The sequence below is a fragment of the Tachypleus tridentatus genome, chromosome 10 (genome assembly GCF_004210375.1).
Source record: "Tachypleus tridentatus isolate NWPU-2018 chromosome 10, ASM421037v1, whole genome shotgun sequence".
Taxonomy (NCBI): domain Eukaryota; kingdom Metazoa; phylum Arthropoda; class Merostomata; order Xiphosura; family Limulidae; genus Tachypleus; species Tachypleus tridentatus.
Window position 1 is genome coordinate 190,743,416 of NC_134834.1, and position 26,450 is coordinate 190,769,865.

Here is a 26,450-nt window from a genome sequence, read left to right on the forward strand (position 1 = left end):
AATCTTAACTTCACACAGGACATCTTGTGTACATCCTTCTCTGTGAATCTTAACTTCACACAGGACATCTTAGTGCGAACAAATTCAATTATGATCTCTTGTTTTAGTTGGTAATGCTGTAATTTCTGTTCCATTTTTGTTGGTATCGTAGGATCAACATTCAGAACTCTCATTAAGATAATATATTCTGTATAGTAATTTTGTTGAAAGCTTCTGCGGCATGAATTATAATTAATACTGTAGAATTCTGTCAGCTCTTATCAGAAGTTATCACATAAATTATTTAGCTGTATGTATTTACACTAAGAATAAAAAAAAAACAACAACAGTTGTAGCAGTTCAAAATGTACCAACATGGTACGGTGAAGTTTTGGAAACGTGCTTGCTTTGACACGGGGTGTGTAACAAGTGTCAGGTATCGCGTTTTCCGTTAACGATAAATTACTATGGTTATGGAGGTGGAGGGGTCGTAACTGAAGTTCAGTAAAGTAAAATAATACTTTTAAAATTACATTGAAAACTGTTAAAACGTTTACTTAATGTACATAAACTGTACTACAATACTTATAGCATTCATAAACGTGAATTGCATACAAAGAGAATGATACCAATGAAGATAATATAGGTACACTATCATTGTAGTGTCTAAACTAGTTTTAAAACTTTGCTATTAAACAATCTAATTTTACTTGAAATGTAAAAAAAATTCTAAATAATCTAATTTTACTTGAAATGTAAACAATTGTAAACAATCAAATTTTCCCTTCACTGTAAACAATCTAATTTTATTTGAAATGTAAAAACGGTAAACAATCTAATTTTACCTTCAATGGAAGTAATTACATGTACAACTGGATGTATTCCTGTGGGATCCATGGTACCACTAGATTTAACAAACTGCCTGCAGAATTGTCCAGCAGGAGTTAAACCTATAGCACAACTATAACAACGACATCTTTACAATCTCAGGAGTCCAGACTCATGTACAATTTCTCATCTCAACAAACAACACTAATGTCAAAATATTAGCGCCTCCTTAGCTACCCAAACCACTAACAATAATGGTGTTTAGATTGTACCATAAGCCAATCTTCATGTCAATGTTTACTCACATAAATAATTGCATACACGACATCTATACCTAAATTCTGCTTTAGCGCTAAGCATGTATTGTGTTAAGAGCTGAAAACTGCTAGTAGCGAGGGTAACCAAAAATAAATTGACCCTAATATTACACTATCTGGGAAGTACATTGTTCATGATAAAATTGCAAGCCCAAAAAACTGATGAAACAGAACAAATTCGTCGAACTCTTAAGTAAATAAATTAATAAGAATCTTTTCTTTCGTTAAAAGGCTGAATCAACTATTGACACAATACTACGGTTGGCGTGGGGTACCAATATGAATTGTCTATTTGCAAACAAAGGCATCCGAGATCGATAGCTAGGAGACAAGAACGAATCAGAAGCAGAAACCACACACACAAGTAGGAAAACACATACTGAACAAACTGTTACGACTGTAAAACCAAACTTTCAGTTTTTGTTGTTTATTTTTAAAGCACAGAAGGAGAGAAACCTAAGTACTCTTGAAACTTTGAATGTAAAACTAAGGAAATCAATGATTCGTAGTCGGGAACAATAACTTGCACATTTGTTAAAACTATAAACGAAACTTGTTTGTGAACAAAACAATGTACATGATGCATCACAAACATATTTTAAAACAGAAAAGAACACGTTTTATGTATTCATTGTTTCTTGATTACATGATGTTTTACGTAAGAGACTAATTTTTACACAAAGTTGATCAGGATAAATAACAAAAGTTTACACGCTCAAAACTGGCGAAACATTAGGTGCTAAATCGGTCTGAAATTTCTAACAAAAATATCCTCAACTGCAAATGCTTTTGTTTTTCCACATTCGTTTTAATTTTAGTTGTTGATTTTAAACTCAAGAGTCAGGGGTGTGTAAAAACAACATAAGATATTCATTTTTCGTCTCCCACAAGTCAGAGCCCAAGAGGCCTTTCAATCAATACCAAATTGTTAATTTGTAATACTTCGACAACGTTCTGCATTTAAACAGTAATCTAGCAATATAAAGCCAGCGTTTCAGAGAACCTTTCGACCCTTATCATGAAGATAAACTATCGAATCCTGGCATTTGAAGGAAAGGCCTCAAAACAAGGAAGTATTTTACCCAGTTAAATGTAATTTTATAATAGATTTTTATATATAGATATGTGTGTTTTCTTATAGCAAAGCCACAGGGGCTATCTGCTATGTCCACCGAGGGGAATTGAACCCTTTATATTAGCGTTGTAAATCCAAACACTTAACGCTACCCCACTGGGGATTTTAGATCAATAAATAAACAAATAAAATGGCCCAGTATGACAATCTGGAGGTCGCGGGTTCGAATCTCCGTCAAACCTAACGTATTCACCCTTTCAACTATGGGGCCGTTATAACTGAAGGTTAATCCCACTGTTCGTCGATAAAAGAGTAGCCCAATGTTGTCGGTGGGTGGTGATGACTAGTTGCTTTCTCTCTAGTTTTACATTGCTAAATTAGGGGACGGCTAGAACAAATGGTTGATTTCTGTAGCTTTGCGCAAAATTCAAAAACCAAAAAACTTAAAAAATTCACTTTTACAGGAGGTATGTAATTCCAACTATTGTTCCTAAGCGTTCTAGTGAGCGTTCACGAATATATTCACGTGTATAAACCTGGCTAATAAATGGTGTTTTACTTCGTTGAAATAGTTTGTTTTTGTTTTAATTTCGCGCAAAGCTACTCGAGGGCTATCTGCGCCAGCCGTCCCTAATTTGACAGTGTAAGACTAGAGGGAAGGCAGCTAGTCTCCACCACCAACTCTTGAGCTACTCTTTTACCAACAAATAGTGGAATTGACCGCACATTATAACGCCTCCACGGCTGAAAGGGCAACACTGTTTGGTGTGACGGGGATTCGAACCCGCGATCCTCGGATTAGGAGTCAAGTTCCTTAACCCCCTGGCCATGCCGGGCCCGTTCATACAGACATGTAACTATTTTAAGTTTAATAATAAAATCTTCTGACACTCGACAAAAGACACGTGCACGTTTTAAGGTTTACAACGTTCCGTAGTAAACAAAATGCACAGCGCACAAGCATGAATTAGAATCACAAAAATGCAGAACAATAAACACTATGACTTACCAGTGTGGGTATCTTGGCGCCCTCGCCGCAGGGTACAAAGATGCAACAGGCCGCCCTAAAGCGTCGTCTTTCTCGTGGATGTAAATACAAGTAGCAGAACTGGTTGCACTAGAAACCGGGGGTTCATAATAATCAGTTTTCAACGTCCTTTCGTCTATTTTATTATCTGCGTTGTGCGCTTTAGAAGCTGATCGAATGTCAATGAACGCTACGGTTGCGGCCACTGTGGATGCGTTTTCATCGTTTTTGGGTAAAATCTTCACACTCTGAACCTTCCCATACCTTTAGAACACACAAGGAAAAAAAAAACGAGTTATATATAACAGCATTTTTTTATTGTTATATATATATACAAAGGACTAAGGAAATATTGTACTATATATAATATTTACAACAATAAAAATATTAAACCAAGAGAATTGTTAGAGCAAAAACTCCTAAATTTGTGTGTGTTTGAATGTTACTGTTTTTCATTTAATATCACAAATTAGTGTGCGAAAGCGTAGTCCACATGTCCAAAACGAACACCAGGTTTCAAAACGAATAAATAAATAAAAACTGGTGAAATAATCGTACCTTAAAATCAAGAAACTACATTTTTCCATAGACGTATTTAGTCATTTATGGGAAGCTTCTTGGATCTGTTGTGAAGTTATTAGTTAGGCACGAAAAAAATGTGGTTTGAAAACTTGGAATGTGTTTCAAGTGCCACCTAGCGAAAGCGACATCTACAATAATTGTTATATGTCAAATATTTCAAATAAAAGTAACGTTTACAAAATTTTTTTACCTCACTTCTGTAACTTTATCCTTTTCAGATTCAAAATCAAAGGCGTATACAAATAACATTTCAGATCTATTACGTTATACAACATTAAAATATTTCGTCAATTAAATATATAGAAAATAGTCACTTGTCAGATTAAGCTTTAAACGAAATAATTAAATGAAACTGTTCAACCGCTTGCAAGATAAACAATTCCTCACTAACAAAAATTAGAGCAATCTTTAGACATAATATGAATTTTTGAGCACATTAACCACACTACTACTGTGACCGGAACTCAGTACCTCCGGTAATTATCTATCACCTTTCCTGTGATTAAAAGATGTAAAACATTTTTTTCTCTACTTCCGGCTACCCCACGTCCTTGAAACAAGGGCATTTCGTCACATCTTCGTTGAATATTACAAACCTTATGCCAATGACAATGCTTAAATTTCAGAGAAAAGAGTCCTAACTATACAACTGATAAAAGAGATGGTTGATCAGAGGATATTTAGTAAACAGAGCCATTCAGCTGACGTAAAGTGAGATAAACTCAGTAAACACTATTTCCTCTTTTATAAACAACACATAGAATTACCAACCCATCAACAGGAGACCAGATGTATTTTACACGTGATTTACTCCAGTCGATGTTTGTTTGTTTGTTTTGCATTTCGCGCAAAGCTACTCCAGGGCTATCTGCACTAGCCGTTCCTAATTTAGCAATGTAAGACTAGAGGGAAAGCGGCTAGTCATCACCACCTACCGCCAATTCTTCAGGTACTCTTTTACCAATGAATAGTGGGAATGACCGTCACATCATAACGTCCCCACGGCTGAAAGGGCGAGCATGTTTGGTGCGATGGGGATTCGAACCCGCGACCCTCGAATTATGAGTCGAACGCTTTAACCCACCTGGCCATGCCGGGCCAAGTGCTAACACATTAAGAAAACCACTTGGATCAATTAATAGTGTGAAACATATAACAACCTGATCGTCAACACAACTGCTTGGGGAATAACATGTGATGATTAATACGGTTACAGTTATTTCCTGTGTGAATTAAACTTATCCAAGTTACTTGACAACATGTAAACAGAACAAATATCCATTAAATCGCGGTCTAATACAGAGTATTTAATTAACAAAGCCGTATAAATGTTCACATGCCGGATTTACGGTTTTCTATTTCGTATACTTTAACCTAAAACGAAGTGCGCGTTTTGTTTCCATTCAATCATGTTCAGAAACAAAGACAAGCGTATCTATGGTTAGAAGCTAACCCTAAAATAAATTCCACACTGAATAAGAAACACGTGTATATAATATACTTGATTTTAGTGCTTTAAGTTTCTCATCTTTCGATACAAATTATCTGCCAGGAAACAGAAATCACTCATTTACACATCCAGAGGTTCAAAATGCTCGTCTAGATGCACTGGTTAACGTCGCATGATGTACGCGTCATCTCTTTCATCCTTCAACTGTTGAGGGTCAGTAGTGAACCAACACATCTAAAGGTTGTCACAACACGAAGTCAACATGTGATAGGCAAAAGCTCAAATTTTCATTACCTTGATATGTTGCCTCATAGGTTGGATAGTTCAGTTTTGAAATAGCAAAGCAAATCTGTGTACAAAAGGTGATCTGCGCTGTGACCACTGCTCGTATCCAACCTAAAATTATAGCATTATAATTCATAAAGCTGCAAACTTTGAATATCTTGTTCTGAGGCGTCTTTAGTGAAATTCTGGTTGTCGCAAACGTTTATTTCCTATGTGTACAAACACGTTATTACTTCCTCACGTAAGAGTTCTGGAAGGTTGCTATTAAGATTCGATTATCTCAAGTGATTTGATTTATTATTATTCTAAACCAAACTAAATCAATAACCAGATTCTTACAAGAAGGAAAGAAGTTCGTTACAAATTAGTTTTCTGCGAAAGCCATATTACTATTATTAATAAAAAAAAAACTATAACTATCTTGGATAGCATAAACCAAAACAACATTCTAACATTATGCTCTTGGAACTTTATATTACAAAGATGTTTTTCTGTTAATAACTATTAATGTTTTAAATATATTTTTCGTTTAATTTTCGTACATCATAAATCATTGTACCTATAAATAGTGACCCAAGCTTGTGATGCTTATTACATAATTAATTACATGAATGGGGAAGTTGTGTTTTTGAACTGTCTTTGTATGGAGGAAACGTTAAACAAAAGATAAGATAACATTCTCATTATGCTTTAACACAAATGACGTTTTACGCAAGGAACTTTATACGGAAAAAAACTGTTAAAGAAAATAAGATAATGCTATTAAATTAGATTTATTACGCCAACAGCTGAGTCATTCCTAAATAAATGTTCTGTGCTTTCCCATGTATAGGTGGGAAATTCACCATTTCAAACACTCCTATCGGTAATAAAAGTAAACAAAATAACTTGAGATTCTCGGTACAATACGAATTAATTTCGTATACCATCAATACTGGAACGTAATAAACAATAGAACGATTACAGTGAATTATGAAGCATATTTATTTGTACTTTTAGCGTTAGGTCTGTAATAATATTTTATATTAAATAGTTTATATGGTAATGTAAATTCGTAGCGCGAATAAAAATAAAATTTGTTCTAAGATTAACTTAAACAAATATATTTTTGAAACATTCCTCTGAATTATTCCATTTCGAATTCTAAATCACAGACATATAAAAGCATTCCATATCTATCATTCATATTACACAGTATTAAATTACCGTGTCCGTCAGTTTTTCCACGAAGTAGGCCTATTAGTTTCTCATTATTTAGCCGGCTTTCGACATTTGAACTGAACTGGTTAAAGCATTTCATCGGATCTTTTCTTTCACATAATCCAACCCAACTGATAAGTTTTATTATCGAATAAAAATTCAAGTACACAGTTACCTGTGAGAGACGAAAATATATGTTGTTTTTTAAAACACCTTTCATTTACAGTCGCAATGAAGAAATTGAGAGGACTGTGCAGTTAACTTGTTTTCATAACAATTATTAGGCCTATTATTTTTTTCAACATTTCGCAACTTTTGGTGTTTAAACCGTAACTATGTTAATATATATTGTTGCAATTCAATTTAAGTATTAAGTAGACAACAATGTTGCAAAGTAGCTGGTAACGTACTATTGTCTTTAACTATTTACACTTAATATTCGAATACTTTCTTATCATGTAAAAATTGATGTGATTTCGCTTCGTATTTTATGGTTATTAAAGGATAAAACCAAGTTATTTCTGAAGAGTACTGTGTGTTACTGACCATTAAAGAAATAATTAAAACCAGTACAGTAACTATCTCATCTAAACACAAGGAAGGGATATATGGCGTTTGTAATAAAACTTAACGAAACACGTTTATTCGTACATAACCGTAACGGTGAGATGTATCACATGATATTGTAAACTCACAACATTACGTGAAACTGAACTCTAACGTCTCGTTTGAACATAATTTAAAGTAATGTGTTTAATTAATACGTATAAAGGTGTACAAGACGTCTTATAACAAATAGGTTCTAATCAACAGTCTATTATTTCTAGAAGTTTCGAAACACTTGAAAACTCCATCGTTTTTTAATAGTTGGCTAATCTCCAGAAGATATGTTCGACCCATCAACATTTACCTGACACGGTAAACTAAAGTATATGTTGCCAATTCCTTCTGCTGTATTATTGTACTATTTTACACTTGTAAGTTGAAACAATGAAACAACGTTCTACAAATATGTATTTCAACGTACATATACAAACGACTTCCTCTTTTCATGAATATGGTCTCTTGCACGTGTTCTCCTTGTTTTCTTAATGCGTAAGAGAGTTGAGTGACGAGGTATATAACATGGATACACGGTAAAATGTTGTGTGTTATTGTAATGACTTTTTATTTTCATTAAAACGTTCAATTTTGGATAATTGCACTTTTGACTTTACCCTAATCGTTCACCCCCCTTGACAGATCAACTGCAGCCCCTGAGAAGGCGCGTCCCATACTTGTGGGTGTTTTCTAACAACAGTCACACCGAACTATCTATTGTGTCCACCGAAGGGAACTGAATCCCTGATCTTATAAGCAGTGTAATTCTGGAGACTCAGCGCTGCTCCAGTGGGGAACCCCACACTTAGGGAAACGCTACCTTAGACTTGACATTATACAATTTACTGTTATAACAGGTGAAAACCTTGTACTCAACACAACATATATCACATTACTGACCATTATTTGGGAAGATATAATTTTAAATCATAGTAAACGTTTGTGGCAAAGCCTAAGTAAGTAACGCCTTTTTCTTCACTAATTACCAGCTCTGTGTAAACAATTCAAGGTAGTATATAAAAACAGCCCATTTTTAAATATCACAAAACATTCTGTACAAAATACGTCTCGTCACGTTGAAACAGAACAATCTTAACCCTCTTATAAAACTGCTTTTGGACACACATGATTCTAATAAGACAACGCAATATGTTGGCAAAAACATTAGACAACTGACATTTGGGGGACGCTCATGTGTTGTCGAATTTTGTCAACATTACTAGATGTAATGTAGCAAGTAACTGTTACTAGAGCGTACACATAACTAAAGCAGTCAAATAAACTTAAAACCCATCTACTGTGTGACAAAAAAAAAATTGTTCCTTCATCCAAATATTACCATGGTTACCCGTAATTTTGTTTACTAATATGGAAACATATTTCACATTTAATGAGAACTTCTATATTAATTTCACACTTTGAAAATCGTGAAAACTCTGTAAGTTCTACTTACAATACAACCTTTATTTCACAATTTATTTTGATTCTCAGCCATTTTTATTCATTAGAAAAAAAAAAGGTTCAACGCTGAACATTCCGTTTTGATCCTATTTTAAATAAATAATATGAAAATAGGCCTATTAAACATTTTCTAACCTATAATAATAATAATAAGTAACATAACCTATTTTAAACTAGAGGGACCAAAAGTCCTATTTTAATGTCTTGCCTACTTACTACCTGTTTATATATTTGAGTATCCCATAATAGAGCCGAAACTTTGGGAACGACTGTTCCCTGAAATTGCGGTGCAAAAATAAAAGGCCTACAAACTAAATAATATTATAACCTGTGAAATATAACTCTTCACAGTCACAAAAATCTAGTGTATGTATCCAGTCATGCTGAGCTTTATATATATTTGACAACTTCGTTCTGTCAAGACTTGGTGTCTGTGAATGTTAATCCGGACTGAAGTCACGACCCTGCATTATACATGATGCTTTGCAACCAACTGATACAACTGCTTAACAGAAAAACTGTCCTTTTTAAATACAAATTAATACACGTACATTAACCTAATATATCCAAACTTGAAAAACACGACAATTAAATTCGAATAGTGTAATAACAGACAGAGACCTGTATTTCTAAAGAAACCAGCAACCCCCAAGCATATCGATGGTATGCGAGTATTTCATCACATAGCCTAAAGCACCAAGAGATGAACTGATGCAAATAACCAGCCACGGCAGCATCAGCCAATCAAATAGCGCATATAAAAACTGTACCACACCACATCCTGTTGGAATGTTTTTTCTTTGTACGGCCGTCGGAATTGCTGAGAAGGTTCATCAATGAAAGACAAAGGCACGGTTGATACCAGCTTTAAAAACAACAATGAATCCTCTACTGGAAAGATAATGCTACCGGTTTTAAAGTTTAAAACGAGTTAATATTTTATGCCCACTAAATACCACAATAACGTTTTTTACAGCTTTCAAAATATGTAGCCAGACCGTAGATCAGGGGTCCATGACTAGAATCTCATTACCGACAAATCAGAGGACTTTGCACTTTAGGGCTACTAGTGGTTATGAGAGTGGTTTGAACTCTAATAACTTAAACGAAGAACCAAAGACCTGCAGTTGACTAGTTGCGTTTTAACTCCGACAATTCACCCCACTGCTGACAACAAATCAATGTTTTGGCCCGGCATAGCCAGGTGGGTTAAGGCGTGAGACTCGTAATCTGAGGGTCGCGGGTTCGCATCCCTGGCACACCAAACATGCTCGCCTTTTCAGCCGTGGGGGCGTTATAATGTTACGATCAATCCCACTATGGGACTAAATTAGGGACGGCTAGCGCAGATAGTCCTCGTGTAACTTTGCGCGGAATTCAAAACAGAAAAACAAACAAACCTTCACGTATTTTATGAATTTGATTTTCTTACAACTCGGATGTTTGATATTACAAAACGTTTGTAGTTCTTTTCTTTGTGCGTGTGTGTGTGTGTGTGTGTGTGTGTGTGTGCTTTCGTATTTTGTTCCAGAATAATTTTAACTCCTATAATAGTAAGTTGAACGTTATTTTAAGCAATTATTTTATAAATAAGACACGTAACCAACGATTATAAATACTTGCAGTCAGTTCACCCATTATGAAGGTTACATTTTGAAGGATGTTTGGTTAACCAATTTTTGAAATAATTCCTTTCCACACGTGTTGTTGACGAGCTTGCCACGTGCTGTTTTTTAATATCTTCTGGCCAACTCATCACGTGCATGTTTATCTTATGGTAAACTTCTGTTTTTTGCTACTCTGTTACAAAGACAACTTTTCTTGCCGAGCGATGGAATACGTGCTTTCTTTCGTTTTATTATGGTATTTCAACTTTTTTTGTGACACTTCGATGACAATTGTAAAGAAATCAGTGAAAACAGAACCCAAGTTTAGTATTTTCAGCACACGTGAGCTTTATCGAAGATTTACACATAAGGATTTGCAATAATATTTTGGCAAAATTTATATGTATTTATAGTTTGTTTCAAATATTTGCGCGGTAGTCAACGCTGTCTCTGATTTTGAATTGTAGGTTTGTTTTTTGAACTTCGCGCAAAGCTACTCAAGGGCTATCTGCGCTAGCCGTCCCTAATTTAGCAGTGTAAGACTAGAGGAAAGGCAGCTAATCATCACCACTCACCGCCAACTTTTTGGCTACTCTTTTACCAACGAATAGTGGGATTGACCGTAACTTTATAACGCCCCCACGGCTGAAAGTGCGAACATGTTTGGTGCGATCGGGATTCGAACCCGCGACCCTAGGATTACGAGTCGAACGCCTGAACACGCTTGGCCATGCCTGACCGATACGTGAAGGTATCTGTTACTTTGATCAGAAGTTGTTAATAATTATCTAAATAACCAAATTATGTTGTAATATAAAAATAAAATGATTTAAAAGGTGTCAAATTTGACGTTTTAAATATTATGAAGTTCGTCAAGCTACGTTCCGTCTATCAGTGTCAGATTGCTTCTCTTCTTAACATAAAACCATTTCACACTGTATAAATATCAATCCCACATTATACGTCACTCACAAGAAAAATTCGATCATTTAATAATGCTAATGACTTAAACAAAAGTTGTATTAAAATACAACAACCAAATATTATGCGCAGTTGCTCCTGACTTGAGTTGGAGCAAACTATTTCGAAGTAAAAGTGTCCGTTTAGCGTTGTATTGCTTCAATAAGCTGCATTGAATGCCTAAACGTAAGAGAAAATATTTTGTAGCGTATTAAATATGTAATATAACACTAAAACTGATAATTTTACCGTTGAAATAGGGGGTACCGGTGTAACCCCCCCCTCACCTAAGAAAAGGGGACTTGTATTTAATTAATCAACAATATTAAAATGGAAGATCCGTATTTGTTTTCCACTGGAATTGTTGGTGTTTTCTTTGTTCTGTTCTATTGTTTATTGTTACTATGTTTATATCATCAACAAAGTTTACGTTAAAAAAACTGTGACAATTAACCTACTTGGAACAGTGGCTCTTAAACAAAAACGTGTTTTGGTTAATTCAACTGTGGTTATTTGACCACAACAGTGTGACCTTGCAATACAGGATAAGTGAATGTACCATGGTAAATGTCCGGCATGGCCAGGTGGTTAAGGCACTCGACTCATAAGCCTAGGGTCGCGTGTTCGAATCCCCGTCACACCAAACATGCTTGCCCTTTCAGCCGTAGGTGAAAGAATAGCCCAAGAGTTGGAGGTGAGTGGTCACGACTAGCTTACACTACTAAGTTAGGGATGGTTAGCGCAGATAGCCCTCGTGAAGCTTTGTGCGAAATTTAAAAACAAACAAACAAACCATTGTAGTTCTTTGTATGGGTATTACATAAAGCATTAAATACATCCACATAAAACTGTATCTCAGAACAGCTGGTGTGGGTATTAACACTTTTATTGATAAGCAGAGAACAACGTTTCGACCTTCATAAGTCATCTTCAGGTTAAGAAAGAGAGTTTGCAACTGACCATTGCCGGACACGTCTTAGGGAGAGTATAAACTGGTGCGGGATTGTAGGGGGCGTTACACCTGGAACATTTATGTACATAAATAACTTTTTTAATTATTTAAACAAAAATACAAGATCAGCACTTTGTGTAACGTATTTTAAAAGTACCTTTGTTCTGTTTCATTTACACAGATTACTTTAAAATTAAACGACTTTCAATCAAATATAAGCTATTGCTGGTTGCGTCACAGTAGTGAGGTATACATGCTGTATTTCATTTCAAACTGCCAAAAGGCTTATGAATGAAATAATGAGTTTTCTTTTTCTCATAATTACGAATACCTCTTTCTTACAACAATGATAATTTACAATAACAAAAATCCTATCTGCTGACAACAAATATGACACTAGTGAGTGTGTCAGGATACAAACGAGAAAAGATAGTTTGGTTTGTTTCCAATACCAGCGCTAAGCTACAAAAACAACTACCCGTTCCTATTTTTGGACAGCGAACCAAGGACTCTCGAATTCACAGATCGACTCAGAGTAAGATTAAGACGTTATTATGCATTTTATAAGCCTGAATGGCTGGAGCTTTATAAACGCAATCAGTGATATATTTAATCTATCTTGCCAGTGAAATCTGCGCCCCCTGTATTTATACTGAAATGTAACTTGTAACAAACTTTCAGTAAACTAAGTTTATACATAAATATTACACACATATATATATGTCCCAAATACATGAACCGAGGGTATGTTCTACGCAGTTATAAAATGACTGCTAAGAACTTCCGATTAAAATTAGATTGATGTTAATGAAACAGAGAAATCGATTTCATATAATTAACCAGAACTACCATTATATTTTAACGGATTTAATATTATTTTAATTAATAACTATTTAGAAGTATATGTGACGTATATTGTTAACCGTATATTTCGCAAGTCCCTCCTTCTTTGAATTCCAAAATTATTTGAATTTGTAGATTTTCGAGATTAAGAATCAGCAATATGTTTCACCAAAGCACACGCTTACCTTCGAATATTGTTAGGCCAACCGAACTTTCTAGAACTTCGCCTAAATATTATAAATCGACGCGCCATGAGACAGTAATAAAATATTGTTGGTCAGCTACAGTCAGTATACTTTAAACCTCGGAAGCTATAATAGTGATTAAAGCTTATTAATCGGAAAACTACAGAATTTGACCAGGAACGTTCATAGATTTTGAACGTTAGAAACCGTTCAACTTCAGTGAATTATAACTTCCGAAGTTTGTATTTCTACGAAGTCATTAAATATCTTTGTCAGTAAAAAGTCAGCTTGTAGGTGGTGTGAGGCCAGCCAAGAACAGACATTTAGTTAGCTTAAGCGAAGTGTAACAATATCAACTCAGAATTAATTCTCTTCTCGTGTACCGTCAATAAGATATTAAGTTTTAGACCAGGTAGAAGACTCAGTATAGTTTGCAACTTTGTAAAACTCTTGTATATAAACCATTACTTGTAAATAACTATTTGTAATAACCGCTATTATGAATTGTATTGTTGTATGTATATTAAAATATATTTGTGTCAATAAAAGAAAATTGTATCAATCTAATTGACAAACATCATAAATCTAATATTATCGACATTCAATTAACTTCTAAATTCTAACTCATATTTCCGGTTATCTGAAATCGTAATACTTAACGTAATAAATCGGAAACTCTTCCGACGAAAATTATAATATGTAACAATTTGATACATAATTTCGTACATTCATAAGAAAACTGCGACCCAAGACGATCGTCATATCAGTGGATGATTTCGGCAATAACAATATTAGTATGCCGAATTATTATACGGCCTTTCCACAATGTTAACAGACTTATTGCGAGATTTCGGCCCTCTTATCAGAGTCTTCATTAAGCAATAATATTGGTAAGAGGGGCTGAAAGCTCGCAATAAGTCTTTTAACATAGAGAAGGTTTGGTTTTGGAATTTCGCACAAAGCTACTCGAGGGCTATCTGTGCTAGCCGTCCCTAATTTTGCAGTGTAAGACTAGAGGGAAGGCAGCTAGTCATCACCACCCACCGCCAACTCTTGGGCTACTCTTTTACCAACGAATAGTGGGATTGACCGTTACATTATAATGTCCCCACGGCTGGGAGGGCGAGCATGTTTGGCGCGACGCGGGCGCGAACCCGAGACCCTCGGATTACGAGTCGCACGCCTTACGCGCTTGGCCATGCCAGGCCGAACATAGAGAAAGGGACGCTTGTAATTCTGGATTATAAACAATAATATTATGCTTTATATTTTTGTTGCTAAGCGACAATATATAAAAAAACATTATTGGAACATTTACCACAACGTATTCGATTTTTTATGTATTAGACATTGTTAATCTAACTGATTTTTTACCAGTAAATATTCTAAGAATACGTCACGAATTTCATGATTGATCTTAATTTTGATTTGTTCATAAAATAATTTACCAACGTTTGGATGGCTACTGTTCTCTATCAGTCAGGCCCGATTTCGTAAAATATATTTATTTCAGTTAGCTACGAAATACAAGATTAGGGTATATATACTAAGGGGCTGGGGTGGTATAGCTTGCCTGGTCATTTTTAACAGCTAAAAGTTAGTCTATTATAATAATATTCAGTTTTTGTCTGTTCTGAAAATGCATATCTCCAGCTTACTAAATAAAAGGCGGACATAAATACACTTCAGTAGACTTTTGTGCAACATATTAACAGCTTGAAGTTTAAAAAAAAAAAGTGTAACACTGTGTCGTATAATGACATTAACAGTGTATTTACTGATATTATTAAGCATGATAAAAGTTTAGCCTCAACTAAAAACTAAAGGAAAAACTTTCCACGTTTCAGAGTTAATGTTTCTTTGTAGCATATAGCTGGGCTTAGTAAAAGCTAAACTAACGTTAGGGCTAAAACAAGTGAACATTTTTAGCGGCAGCTAATCCTTCATATTAAAGTTTAATGATGTACTGTTGCATGAAACATAAAAATTTCACCGTAGATGTTTTGCAATCTTTCTTTCCCTTCTAATGAAAAAAAAAAATTATATATATATATATATATGTGTGTGTGAAGAGAAAACAGAAAATACGACTTCAGTGTTTACAAGCCATAAGTAAAACATTCATTGACAAGTTTCAATTTCTCTTATTAACCAATTTGTATTTCGTTTAATTATTCGCTTCGTAACAAATTAGTTATAAATTACTACAGGATAATGTAGGAGCATATTCTATCTTTTGAAAGGTGTTTCATAAAATGTGTAAAAAGGCGGTGGGAAAAAAACCCCAAAAGACTTTATTACGTCATTATTTATTTCACTCAACCTAGACTTACCTCCAAGTTCTGATTACGTCATTGGTATTTTTTATTATGTACAAAACCGCACAAAGAACATTTGTGTAGTGCCTACCACGGTTTTTAGCGTCACCAGCCTTAAGATTTACCACTGAACCAAACTGGTGTGGAAAACAGGCAGTTTTATATCGAATACTGACTATTTAATTTATATTTTAATATTTCTGTGATGACAGGTTTATATCAAAATTATTTTACAATGAATTATGATCGGCTGTTCGCGGTTTTCTACGTAAACTTATTTCATGCGTGCCACACAAATTCACAAATAAGCGCAAAATTCCTTATGGTTTAATCGCTTACTTTTAAAATTTACGGCTACTATGCATAATACCTGTGAAAATACGCCGGGTTCTCGAATCACTATTATAAGAACATTGAGAAAAACAAAAGTCATTCTTAACCTATAAATTTGTAATGCCAGTAATGTTCAACACCTCCCTCTCTCCCTATCGCTTATAAATTATATGAAAACCTCTCTCTATATCTGTGGCCAATCAGGAAATCGTTAACATAATATAACCTGAACTCATATGGAGCCTATTGTCGCCCCTGTAGTATTAAATTCAGAGCCTCTCAGTTTACCTACAGCTGTTTCTTTTAACTTGTTTCCTCCCTCAGAGTAACTAACAATTCACGTCACCTCATAATTCAGCGAAGGCTATCGTATGTAACGCACACAATACAATTGCGGGTCGGTACCTAAAAGCGTGTGACGGTTTAATTACTAATTTATTTGTACACGTGTGGTATTCAAAATTTGCTTTCTCCTACCTATACAATGTGAATTTCAATATGTCCCCTCCCGACTGTCGATCTTCGAATTTTAACATTACAATTCCCCAGGCTTTTTAGATTTGAAAACAGGGCTTTACAAAGTAACAACATACACCATATTCAAGCGATCAAAACCCTGTCAATCTCGTGAGTACAGTGACCTATATTAAAACACACCCTTCTCGCATTCTGAAAGCATGGGTACTTGTATTTCCACGTGGACAGTAGGCGTAGATATTACAGAGGGCTTGGCTATAATAACCACAACCCGGTCACAAAGCAGGCAGTTTCTGAACCTGGAAAAACAGCATTCCACGACAGGTTGAAGGACTCGTGATAACTGGACAGACCAGTTAAAGTTCCGGTGGACATAACGAAAACACACCTTGGAAACAGTTGGAAGACCACACACAAAACACTCATTTTGTTGAACTACTATGTAACTACGATACGATTTTTGTTCGAGTAACATGAGAGGTCGTAAAATATTATTTGCGTAAAGTGACATAGAACATATGTATCAAAGGTAGAATTAACATTAAATTTCTGCGCAAGCATTTCAGGTTTTTGTAAAACACATCCAAATGAACAATAAGCATACGACAGTTAAGTCCAGCGGTAGGAGGCGAAAGGAAATGAAGTCACATTTTATTTAAATCAGTTATTAACTGTCAATGTACTACTTCTACACACTGACAACACAAATGTGTGATAGCATCACACATACATGAGTGTACAAAAAAATGGAACGTTTTGTAAAACGTATTTTAAATAATAAAAGTAAAATAATGAACCAAAAACGTGTAATTCAGTCATTTATTGATAATAATAAATGATATGTACAGATTGGAAACACCTTATAAATTATTGTGGCATTATGTGTATATTCAGCGTTTTTAATGTTGGTAATTAGGACAAATATTCCAGCTGACAACCCGAAGAAAGTCTGCCACCGTCTTACGGTTCTTCCGTCGACCAACACAAGTTGCGAGATGCACATAGCGTCGACGAACTCTTTGTTAAAGTGAGTTGCCTGTAGCATCCCGTTGTATAATTATGTATAACTGATTTAAATATGTTTTGTTTTATTACTTTAATTATTTATGGCATTTAAATAAAATATGACTTTATTTGTTGGATTCGGTAGGGTTGCTCTACACACTTTCAGCAACAAAAATAGATAGTTAAAAAAATCGGTAAACATACTTCGTATGTAATCACTGTATGTAAAACCAAGCTACAAATCGGTAAACATACTTTGTATGTAATCACTGTATGTAAAACCAAGCTACAAATCGCGTTATTAACGATCAGTGTCAGCATTCTCTTTAACATATTATTAATATTGTTATAAGCCTATTTACGTCCGCGAAGAACGCTACAAGACAATATCGGTCTTCTCCTACGAACAGACAGTGTTGTTCTAAAAAATGAAATTTTTGGTTGTGTTTTAAAATAATTTTTTACCTATTTGTACTGAAATATACGTGGAACAGACAATTAAAATTTTTACCGACAGGTGGGGTACCAAAAAATATTAAACTATATGACTTCCTTCGTGCTATATGCTCGTCAAAACATTTTGTAATAGTATCATAATTAACGTCTACGAATGATGAATATTTCACACACAAATATTGTGTGAAGCCCTTTTACCTTTGTGAAAAAAACGAAGCAACGGTACAGATAATTCATGAACAACTAACTATGACTTAATGTACAAAATTGAAGCTTAAATTACTTACTGGTGACTGGTATAGACAGTTCAGAGAACGAGACAGTGTACTGAAAATACATCAGATTTTTTTAACTGTCTTTTAAATGACCGAACGTAATTAACCTTTCAGTTAGATTCAGCTGCACATCATATATATTTAACTGTGATATATTATTTTCTCTCTGACGTCTCTACAAAGGTTTGTATGATACAGATAACACGACATTACAAGTTGCTACATCCGGGTAATATAAGCACGTATGAAGGTCGTTCACCCCAACCTGTCCGTTTTAACAATGATTCTTCATATTACAACAGTGAAGAATCTTATACAGTCAAAGAAGAAAAATTGACCTAAACCAGTGTTACCTCTCGTTAGAGATTGGGCTGTTTTAAAGAGCGTTTTGAACCGAAAGGCATTCCAAACACAGTTACTTTGTAACGAAGGTTTGTTAAAATCATATGACGGAACTGCCAATTATAACCTTCCAATTTTATTTCACTTCGCGAAAAAAACAAATCCATATTTAAAAAAAAATCCACCACATTTTCCTGATTTCTATCAAATATCTCGCTGGCAAATTGCCACATGCCCAGTTAACGCGCATACTTATTTTAGAATTCAACGTGTTTTTTTATTACGCGTGTATGTGTGCCTAACGTCATGAAATACACCAATATTTCTTTATAATTATATATGAATGAAAGAAGACTTTAATATTTAAATATTTTTTTAAATATTCCTATTATTCCTTTGTTGTCGCGCTATTTTCCTCTGTCCATATTATTTATTCAATCTCTGAGACAAAAGTTTAAAACAGTATTTCAACCACACTATGTTCACTACATGCACTTTCGACGACACGTTGTATTCAATACATATCTCATCTGTTCAGATGGGACATAACAAACATAGCAGTAACTGGGAAATTGTTGATGAGCTCTGTATTTGAGCGAAACTACACGTCGTCGGCAATGGATATGCCAAGCATTGTGTTGTCGTTAAAACATTGCTGTCCGTTTTACTTCTCGGACAAAACCCTAAGGGACCGAAAATAGAATGCAGTTTTACACATATAATAGAGATAAAACTAATGTCCTACGGCAAGTATAATTAATTATAATCATGCTTCGCTTGCTTACAGAAGGCGTTCACCCCATACATAACAAGTTACGTTTCTGTCGGTTTATAAGTGAGTTTGTGATATTAAGTGGTAAACATGTAATAGAACAAGTAGAACAGGTTTTGAAAGTGTAAAACATCGACAAGGAAATACGTCGACGATCTGCACGAGTTATCTTCACTTGCACAAGTACGACAGAACAATTCTCACCAAGCAGGTGTCGAAGAAAAAATAAAATTCACACTCGCGTCTACCCTACGTTTTGGCGGGAAATTGTGTCGATGATGATGACGCTTGGACTGTCAGAACTCGCGCTCAACGATGTTTATTAATTAAACACGGAGTTTCTGATACAGATGGCTCATGATGCTAAGACTCGGGCTTCTAATATTTGTGAAAAAATGAGAGCAAATAGCTCAGTTTCCAATTTGTGCTTAATAACATGAACAAAACAAAGTGGTTTTTATTTAGGCTTAAAAAGTAAAATTTCGGCTCTACGTTATCGACTGCAAAAAAATTATACGGATTACTTGCTTAATAAACACCTTTACAACAATTAATGTATTTAATTTAAATGTATAAAGAGTTGATTGCAGAGACATAGAAAAAACACAGCTTTAGACATCTTGAAAATCAAGCAGGCCTACCACAAGACAATGAAAAATTCAAAGCAAAGTTCATAATGCAGAGCCGTTGTGCCGTCTATTGACATAAAATAATAAGAACAGGTGAAACCGTATGTTAAAACAATCTCAAAAACCTTAACACTTTACAGTGTTGTGTTTGTTCCAAGTAACACCTTGGGATTATTGTAATAATCAACTTTTCTTAGTAGGTACAGCTTAACGTAAAAAATCGAAGACATCAACGTATTTGTCTGTACGACTTTCCTTAACACACTGATGTATTACAAAACCAACATGCCGCGGGAAAGGTGACCTCCACAATATATAAGATCTTTCAAACGCAAGATCCGTGATATCAGGCAACCACTTCCCTAAGGCTGTATTTAATACCGTAGCCGTAGAAACCAGTTAACAGAGAAATACTAGTCGCCCGAAGATTCACTTTCTAACAAAACGCGACAGCCATAGCCAACCCACCAGCAAACAGCGAGTACAAAAAGTGTAATAGTTTAAAATGCGCATGCGTTCAATATGTGGTTAAAAAAAAAACAACAAAAAAAACACCCTCTTACCATCTAATTATAGGTTTAGTAGTTGTGTTACCCGTCAAACTTGTATTAGCTAATACATCATCACGGCAAACTAGCTTTGCACGTGCACATCGAATTCACGTAAACACCAGTTAGAAGCAAAACTAATCTTAAGTTGTCTAAAATAGGCAGAAACATACTTTTAATGAGAAACTCACGAACTTAGAAAAATGTCTGTGATTTGCAGAACAGTTCTCTCTCTCAGAAGAAAAAATAACATTCCAATAAAATAACTGAAACCAATCTGTAAATGTATTAAATACTTCGATGATTTTTAGCATAAAAGAATCACTATTTTACGGTTTTTTTTAACCTTCCATAAACAATCGAGGTTAAACACATTTAAATTAATCACAATAAACCTTATAACAGGCCTGTTCACTGGCTCAATACTGCGACACAACACGCACAGTACTTTTGCAGAGAAAAAAATTGTCTGGTACTGCTCAAAATGCTCCCCACTGATACCTTTACTTTTAAGCCTAACATACCGGGTTGTCTCTTGTCTCATCGACTAGCTAGCTAGTAATCCACTCGTGTACAGCTCATATACCTAATTTTTCTGTCGTTTATTTGTAATGCCATAGCTGGTTATTTTTACTTTCATAGTGCTTAAAAATACTTCTCTGTTCCACGCCAGGTAAAGTACACAACATATTCATTACACCGTAGTTTCAATGGACTATACATGCTATAGTATATCAACAGAGACACAATTCTACAGAAAACAGTGAGCGCACAAATATATGGGAATTAATAAACACGAAAATAAATCAGTAAATTCCAAACCTTTCAAAAACTAGCAAAAGAAAATAAAGCTTTCCTTAAAAATAGTGAGAGAATAGTGTCCACTCTCGAGTCTTAACTGCATATATGAAGTGAAGGACATTTAGAGTTTCTGCAAAACCATCTCCGATTCACCATAAAAACGATAGCAGTTTATATAAATACGTCAAGACTATACGTTACAGTTGGCACGAATGATTTTTACTCATCTTTAACGATTTTTTGTTTTGTTTTTTTCCAGTACAGGTTTAGTTATATCAATCATACGTAGTTTTTGTTGTATAAGCTTTAATGTATGTACTTTCGCAAAAGTACGAGCATGACACGAGCTGGTCTGGGGTAATTTGTTACCCATATTTCAAACATCCTTCCCAGAAATACTTTAAATAGGTAACTTTTGTCCACCAATGAATTGCATTGTTTTTATACAACATAATAAAATACTCTGTATTTGCTATTTATTAATCAGTTAAACTATAGTTTGTCAGTTGTGTAAATTAAAAAAATAAAATGTGAAAGTATCGTTTATGATACCCCCAGTGGTACAGCGACATGTCTTCAAACTTAAAACGCTAGAAACTGGGTTTCGATACCCAGAGTGGTTAAAGCACAGATAGCCCATTGTGCAGCTTTTTGTTTAATTACAAATAAATCGTTCATGGTTATTTATCAGAACGTGTCCAAACTGTTGTCTTAGTTGTTTCGTTACACGATGTGTCACTTTTTATGAAACACGATTTTAGTGAGGGGGGGTGGAACCCAACTAATAACACTCTAGCTCCTTTCTGAGGCAGGATAATATGCACATGGTGAAAATAATAAAACTTTGTATCGTTTCTTTTCAATATACTTTCAAAATGTCCCCCGCTGGTACAACGGTAAGTTTACGAATCTACAACGCTAAAATCAGGGGTTCGATCGCCCTCACTGGACTCAGCAGATAGCCCGATGTGAGTTTGCTATAACAAAACACACACACACACACACTTTCAGAGTCTGTATTACGTTTACAACACTGCTTGCGATCACCCCGAATTCGGATGTTTCGTAAGACGTTTGACATGTTGCGAAACTCGTATTGAACGACCTTCTCGTTGCTAATGTAAACGAAGAATATCACGTGACCTTGTAAACCAGAGAAACAAGGGCTTGAGGGTGCGTTTTGCACACGTCACGCAACAAACTAATGAAAGCACAGGCTATCGACCGGGGCCAGCACTGGTAGTTTACGATAGACGTGTTTCGCCTTGACAAAAAGGCCTTGCATTGACGTATAGTAACGCAGGCAGGAAGCAACTACTGCGCTGTTTGCAATACGAATAAAACACAACCAATACAGGGTCTCACACGCTAAGGTTACAGAGATAAAACAGCATGGAAAAAATACGACAGCGAACATGAGCTCATGTAATCTCAAGCGTTTTTTGAAATACTTTTTACCTCTGTAACTAAATACAAAAGTACGATCAGAGATAACAATGCCAAGTCTTCCAACGCGTTGTCTGAAACTTCCACTGTTCTAATCTCGATGGATTTACCAATAATCGTTGGCGAATTGTGTTAATTAAACTTCCTATATTTCTAAGTATATAATCTTTCAGTTACATATTATACTATATTTGGAGTGGACATTATTATTTTCACGTGAAACGTCACAAATATTCCTTAATTACAATCTGTATAAAAGAAAAACTTTACAGGCGTTTATGGTTAATCGTAGTACATTTTAAAAGCTTTATTCAATTTTAGTTTGAGACAAACGTTAATCATAATATTCTTACATCAGTGACGAACAGCCGGATTGACCTTGTGTAAATGGCGTCTCAAACATATACCTGACCAATCAAAATTACCCCTCACACCCAAATCGCCTACTCATATTTTTTACTACCATACACCCACCATACTTCACTGGGCAATCTCTTTCTGATCTCCCTCATCACGAAAGGCATAATTTTTTGTGCGAATGAAATATCAAATTTTATTCTTTACTGAGTAAGACAAATTTCATGAAACTTCCATCTTCCTGTCGTATCCACGGTTTAGACTCGATACAGTGAATACGTGAGTTGTTGGGTATTGTCTTTAAATTCCCGCATCGCGAGATTGTGAAGTTTAGTAATACGTTTTATATTCTTGTTTATGCACAAAGAAAATTTTTTATTAAAAATTATGCAAATTTATGCGAAATCCATATATGAAACAAGGTTATTGTTTGATATATTGTTTAGGCAGAGCATTCATGATGAAACTTCGTCTTCGGACTTGAAGACGAAAGGCGGAAGACTTTCGAAACGTCGTCCTCTGCACTTGTGTTTCCACAACAGGCAGTTGCCGTCTATTTTGTAGTTTCATTATGAAATAAGGTTTATGGCGTGATATTATTCTCTACGTCTTTGTCTTGATACATTTGACCTCAGACTGGTTATTAATAGCATTTGGAGGACGTTGACTTAATATTTACACATAGCTGACGTCATGTAAAAACTACCCCCCCCACTAAGACTAAACACCTTACGGACTTTTACACACCCTGCACATGGACTTCGTAACCTGTTACTTATTTAATACATAAAAGAGCATAGCTGTTACCTAAAGTGGTCTTTTTTTAATTACTGAACATATGTTGGTGTTTACGTCATCTCGTATTCATATACAAACGTTAATTTATATGTTGATTTCAAATTAATGAATTAAATTACGTTGTCTCGTGAAGAAGAGGTCGCTCGTGTAAGTGAAATAAAACACACAATGTTGTTGATGACTTAACATTAAGTTATGTCTGATATTATGAATCGCAATCTACGTACTGATCTGACTGAATCTGAGGCCCTCAATGTACGGTACGTCTACAGGCTTATACCATTAGAAACTGGGTTTCGATACTTGTTGGGGGTTCCCCGCTGGTACAGCAGTAAGTCTACGGATTTACAACGCTAAAATCAGGGGTTAGATTCCTTCCTCTTGGTGGACTCAGCAGATAGCCCAATGTGGTTTTGCTGCAAGAAAACGCACACGCACACACTTGTGGGTAGAGCAGAGATAAAATAATTCTTCGTGTATTGATGTGTTTGATAAAAAACGAACATGAGTAAACGTTACGTATGCTGTCACTAGCGAACCTGTAGGACTATGGCCTATATTTACAGTGTCGCTACAATGTGACGTAAATGTATGAAACCTGAACTTAATTATCTGCTACCATAGTTCAAACTTAATTTACTTAACAAAGTTACGAACGTTAATTAGCAAGCTTACTTATTTACGTGCTCTAATGTAAATCAATATCAAATTAATTCGAGGTCCACTTTCGGAAAATCCCCGTAAAAGCGTTTTCACGAAATACCCGCTTCCCTAGAGGTTTGAGTGAAAAGCTTTACTTTTGTGCAAACCTTGGGGCCAACACGAATTCGTTTGGCACCATTTAAGTTGTTGAGTCCAGCAGTTTATGCAAAGGAGTTCTCGGGAAATTCCCGGGTTTCCCAAGGCGTGTGGTAGAAAATTTTGCTTTTGTGAAAACTACCAGATAAAGGACGATTGATACCAGAGGTTTAATAGTTACGTGACACACATATACTGAATCTTATTAAATAGATAAATTTATTTCGAGGTCCACAATGTTTGATATATATATATAAACCCACCATGTCACCTTCTTTTTGTTGGGCTATTGTGTCCACTACAGAAGACCAAACCCCATATTTCAGCGTTTCAAATCCATAAAATTCATTAACAACTTTTTAATAAATATATATACAAGTAAGAAGTGTTACTGTTATAAGCTATATTTTCATTGTTTGAATTTAGATCTTGACTAAAAGGCGCACTTCCAAAGTGACAGCACAACAATGGACAAGAGTCCACCCCATCTGTGTACCAAAACACCGAGAGAAGGACACTACCAAGAGAAGATAGCGAATGGACAATTTAGTGTAGTTTTATTTTGTATTAATAGTGCTCAAAGGCCTTCATAATCAAAGAACGGTGCAATGTTGTAACCTAAATTTAAAAAAAAAAAAAGTCTAGCAAACGTGACTAAAATCTAAATAGGTACATCGCTTGTAAGTAAGGAAATATAGTTCGTTCAGTAAGAGTTATTGTTTAGTAATCAGTAAGAGTTATTTATCTGTTCTGATATTCAGCTAGTTGGTGAATTACATGTTTAATAATTCAACAAAATTAGTTAATATTTGTATACGTCTTGGAGATTATACTGAACCCGCGTATTTCATGTTAGGCTTACATTTAACTGCGAGTTTATATATCTAAATGTAGGCCTACAATTTGTTTTAACATCTATGTAGTATGTAGATCGTCATTGGACAAAACAAGCTAATTCGTTATTTTTACGTAGACTAAGCCTTGCAATATTTGCACCGCAATCTGCAAAAATACTCCAAACGATAGAACATGTTATTACAATACAGAGGTTTATGTTTACACTAAGGTGGACCGCGTTAAACAGTGAAAACATTCCAAATGTAACAAAAACGACTCATAATACAATGGTGATCGTTGACCATGATGCAAAAAAGATAAACACGAACTAATTACTGCAAAAAATACTGTGCAAACACACGATAAATAACTATAGGATATTAGTTTCATGTATGAAGTTTAAAGCAAAACTATCACGCTTCTGTATATAAGCTAATATAAACAGTTAATATAAAACTACACAATAAGTGTAACAAGTTAAAATAATAATTATTGTAACAATTGCGTTTCTGTACCTCTCGCAATTGTTTGCTTTTAAATTTCGCGCAAAGCTACACGAGAGCTTTCTGCGCTAGCCGTCCCTAATTTAGCAGTGTAAGACTAGAGGGAAGGCAACTAGTCATCACCATCCATCGCCAACGAAGAGTGGGATTGATCGTGCCGTTATAATGCCCCCACGGCTGAAAGGGCGAGCATGTTTGGCGCGATGGGGATTCGAACCCGCGACCCTCAGATTAAGAGTCGAACGTCTTAACCCACCTGGCCATGTCGGGCCTCCTTTCACAATAAAATGGTTTTATACAAGTACATCTCGAGAAATTGATACTGGAAACATTTCTCATTCAGATCGTTTGAAACGGGATATACGTGTAACGAACCTACGATGAAGGCAGTTCAAATATAGTGA

The 26,450-nt window shown here is 35.2% G+C and overlaps 1 protein-coding gene across 1 annotated transcript in view; it reads right to left on the reverse strand.

Annotated features, from left to right (window-relative positions):
* The window catches only part of LOC143228608 (uncharacterized), a 92,462-nt gene that overhangs the window by 53,465 nt on the left and 12,547 nt on the right, over window positions 1–26,450 (reverse strand). Inside the window, exon 2 of the mRNA XM_076459834.1 lies at window positions 3,209–3,490. Within this exon, the coding sequence (XP_076315949.1) occupies window positions 3,209–3,490 (282 nt within the window). The remainder of the gene's footprint in view (window positions 1–3,208; window positions 3,491–26,450) is intronic.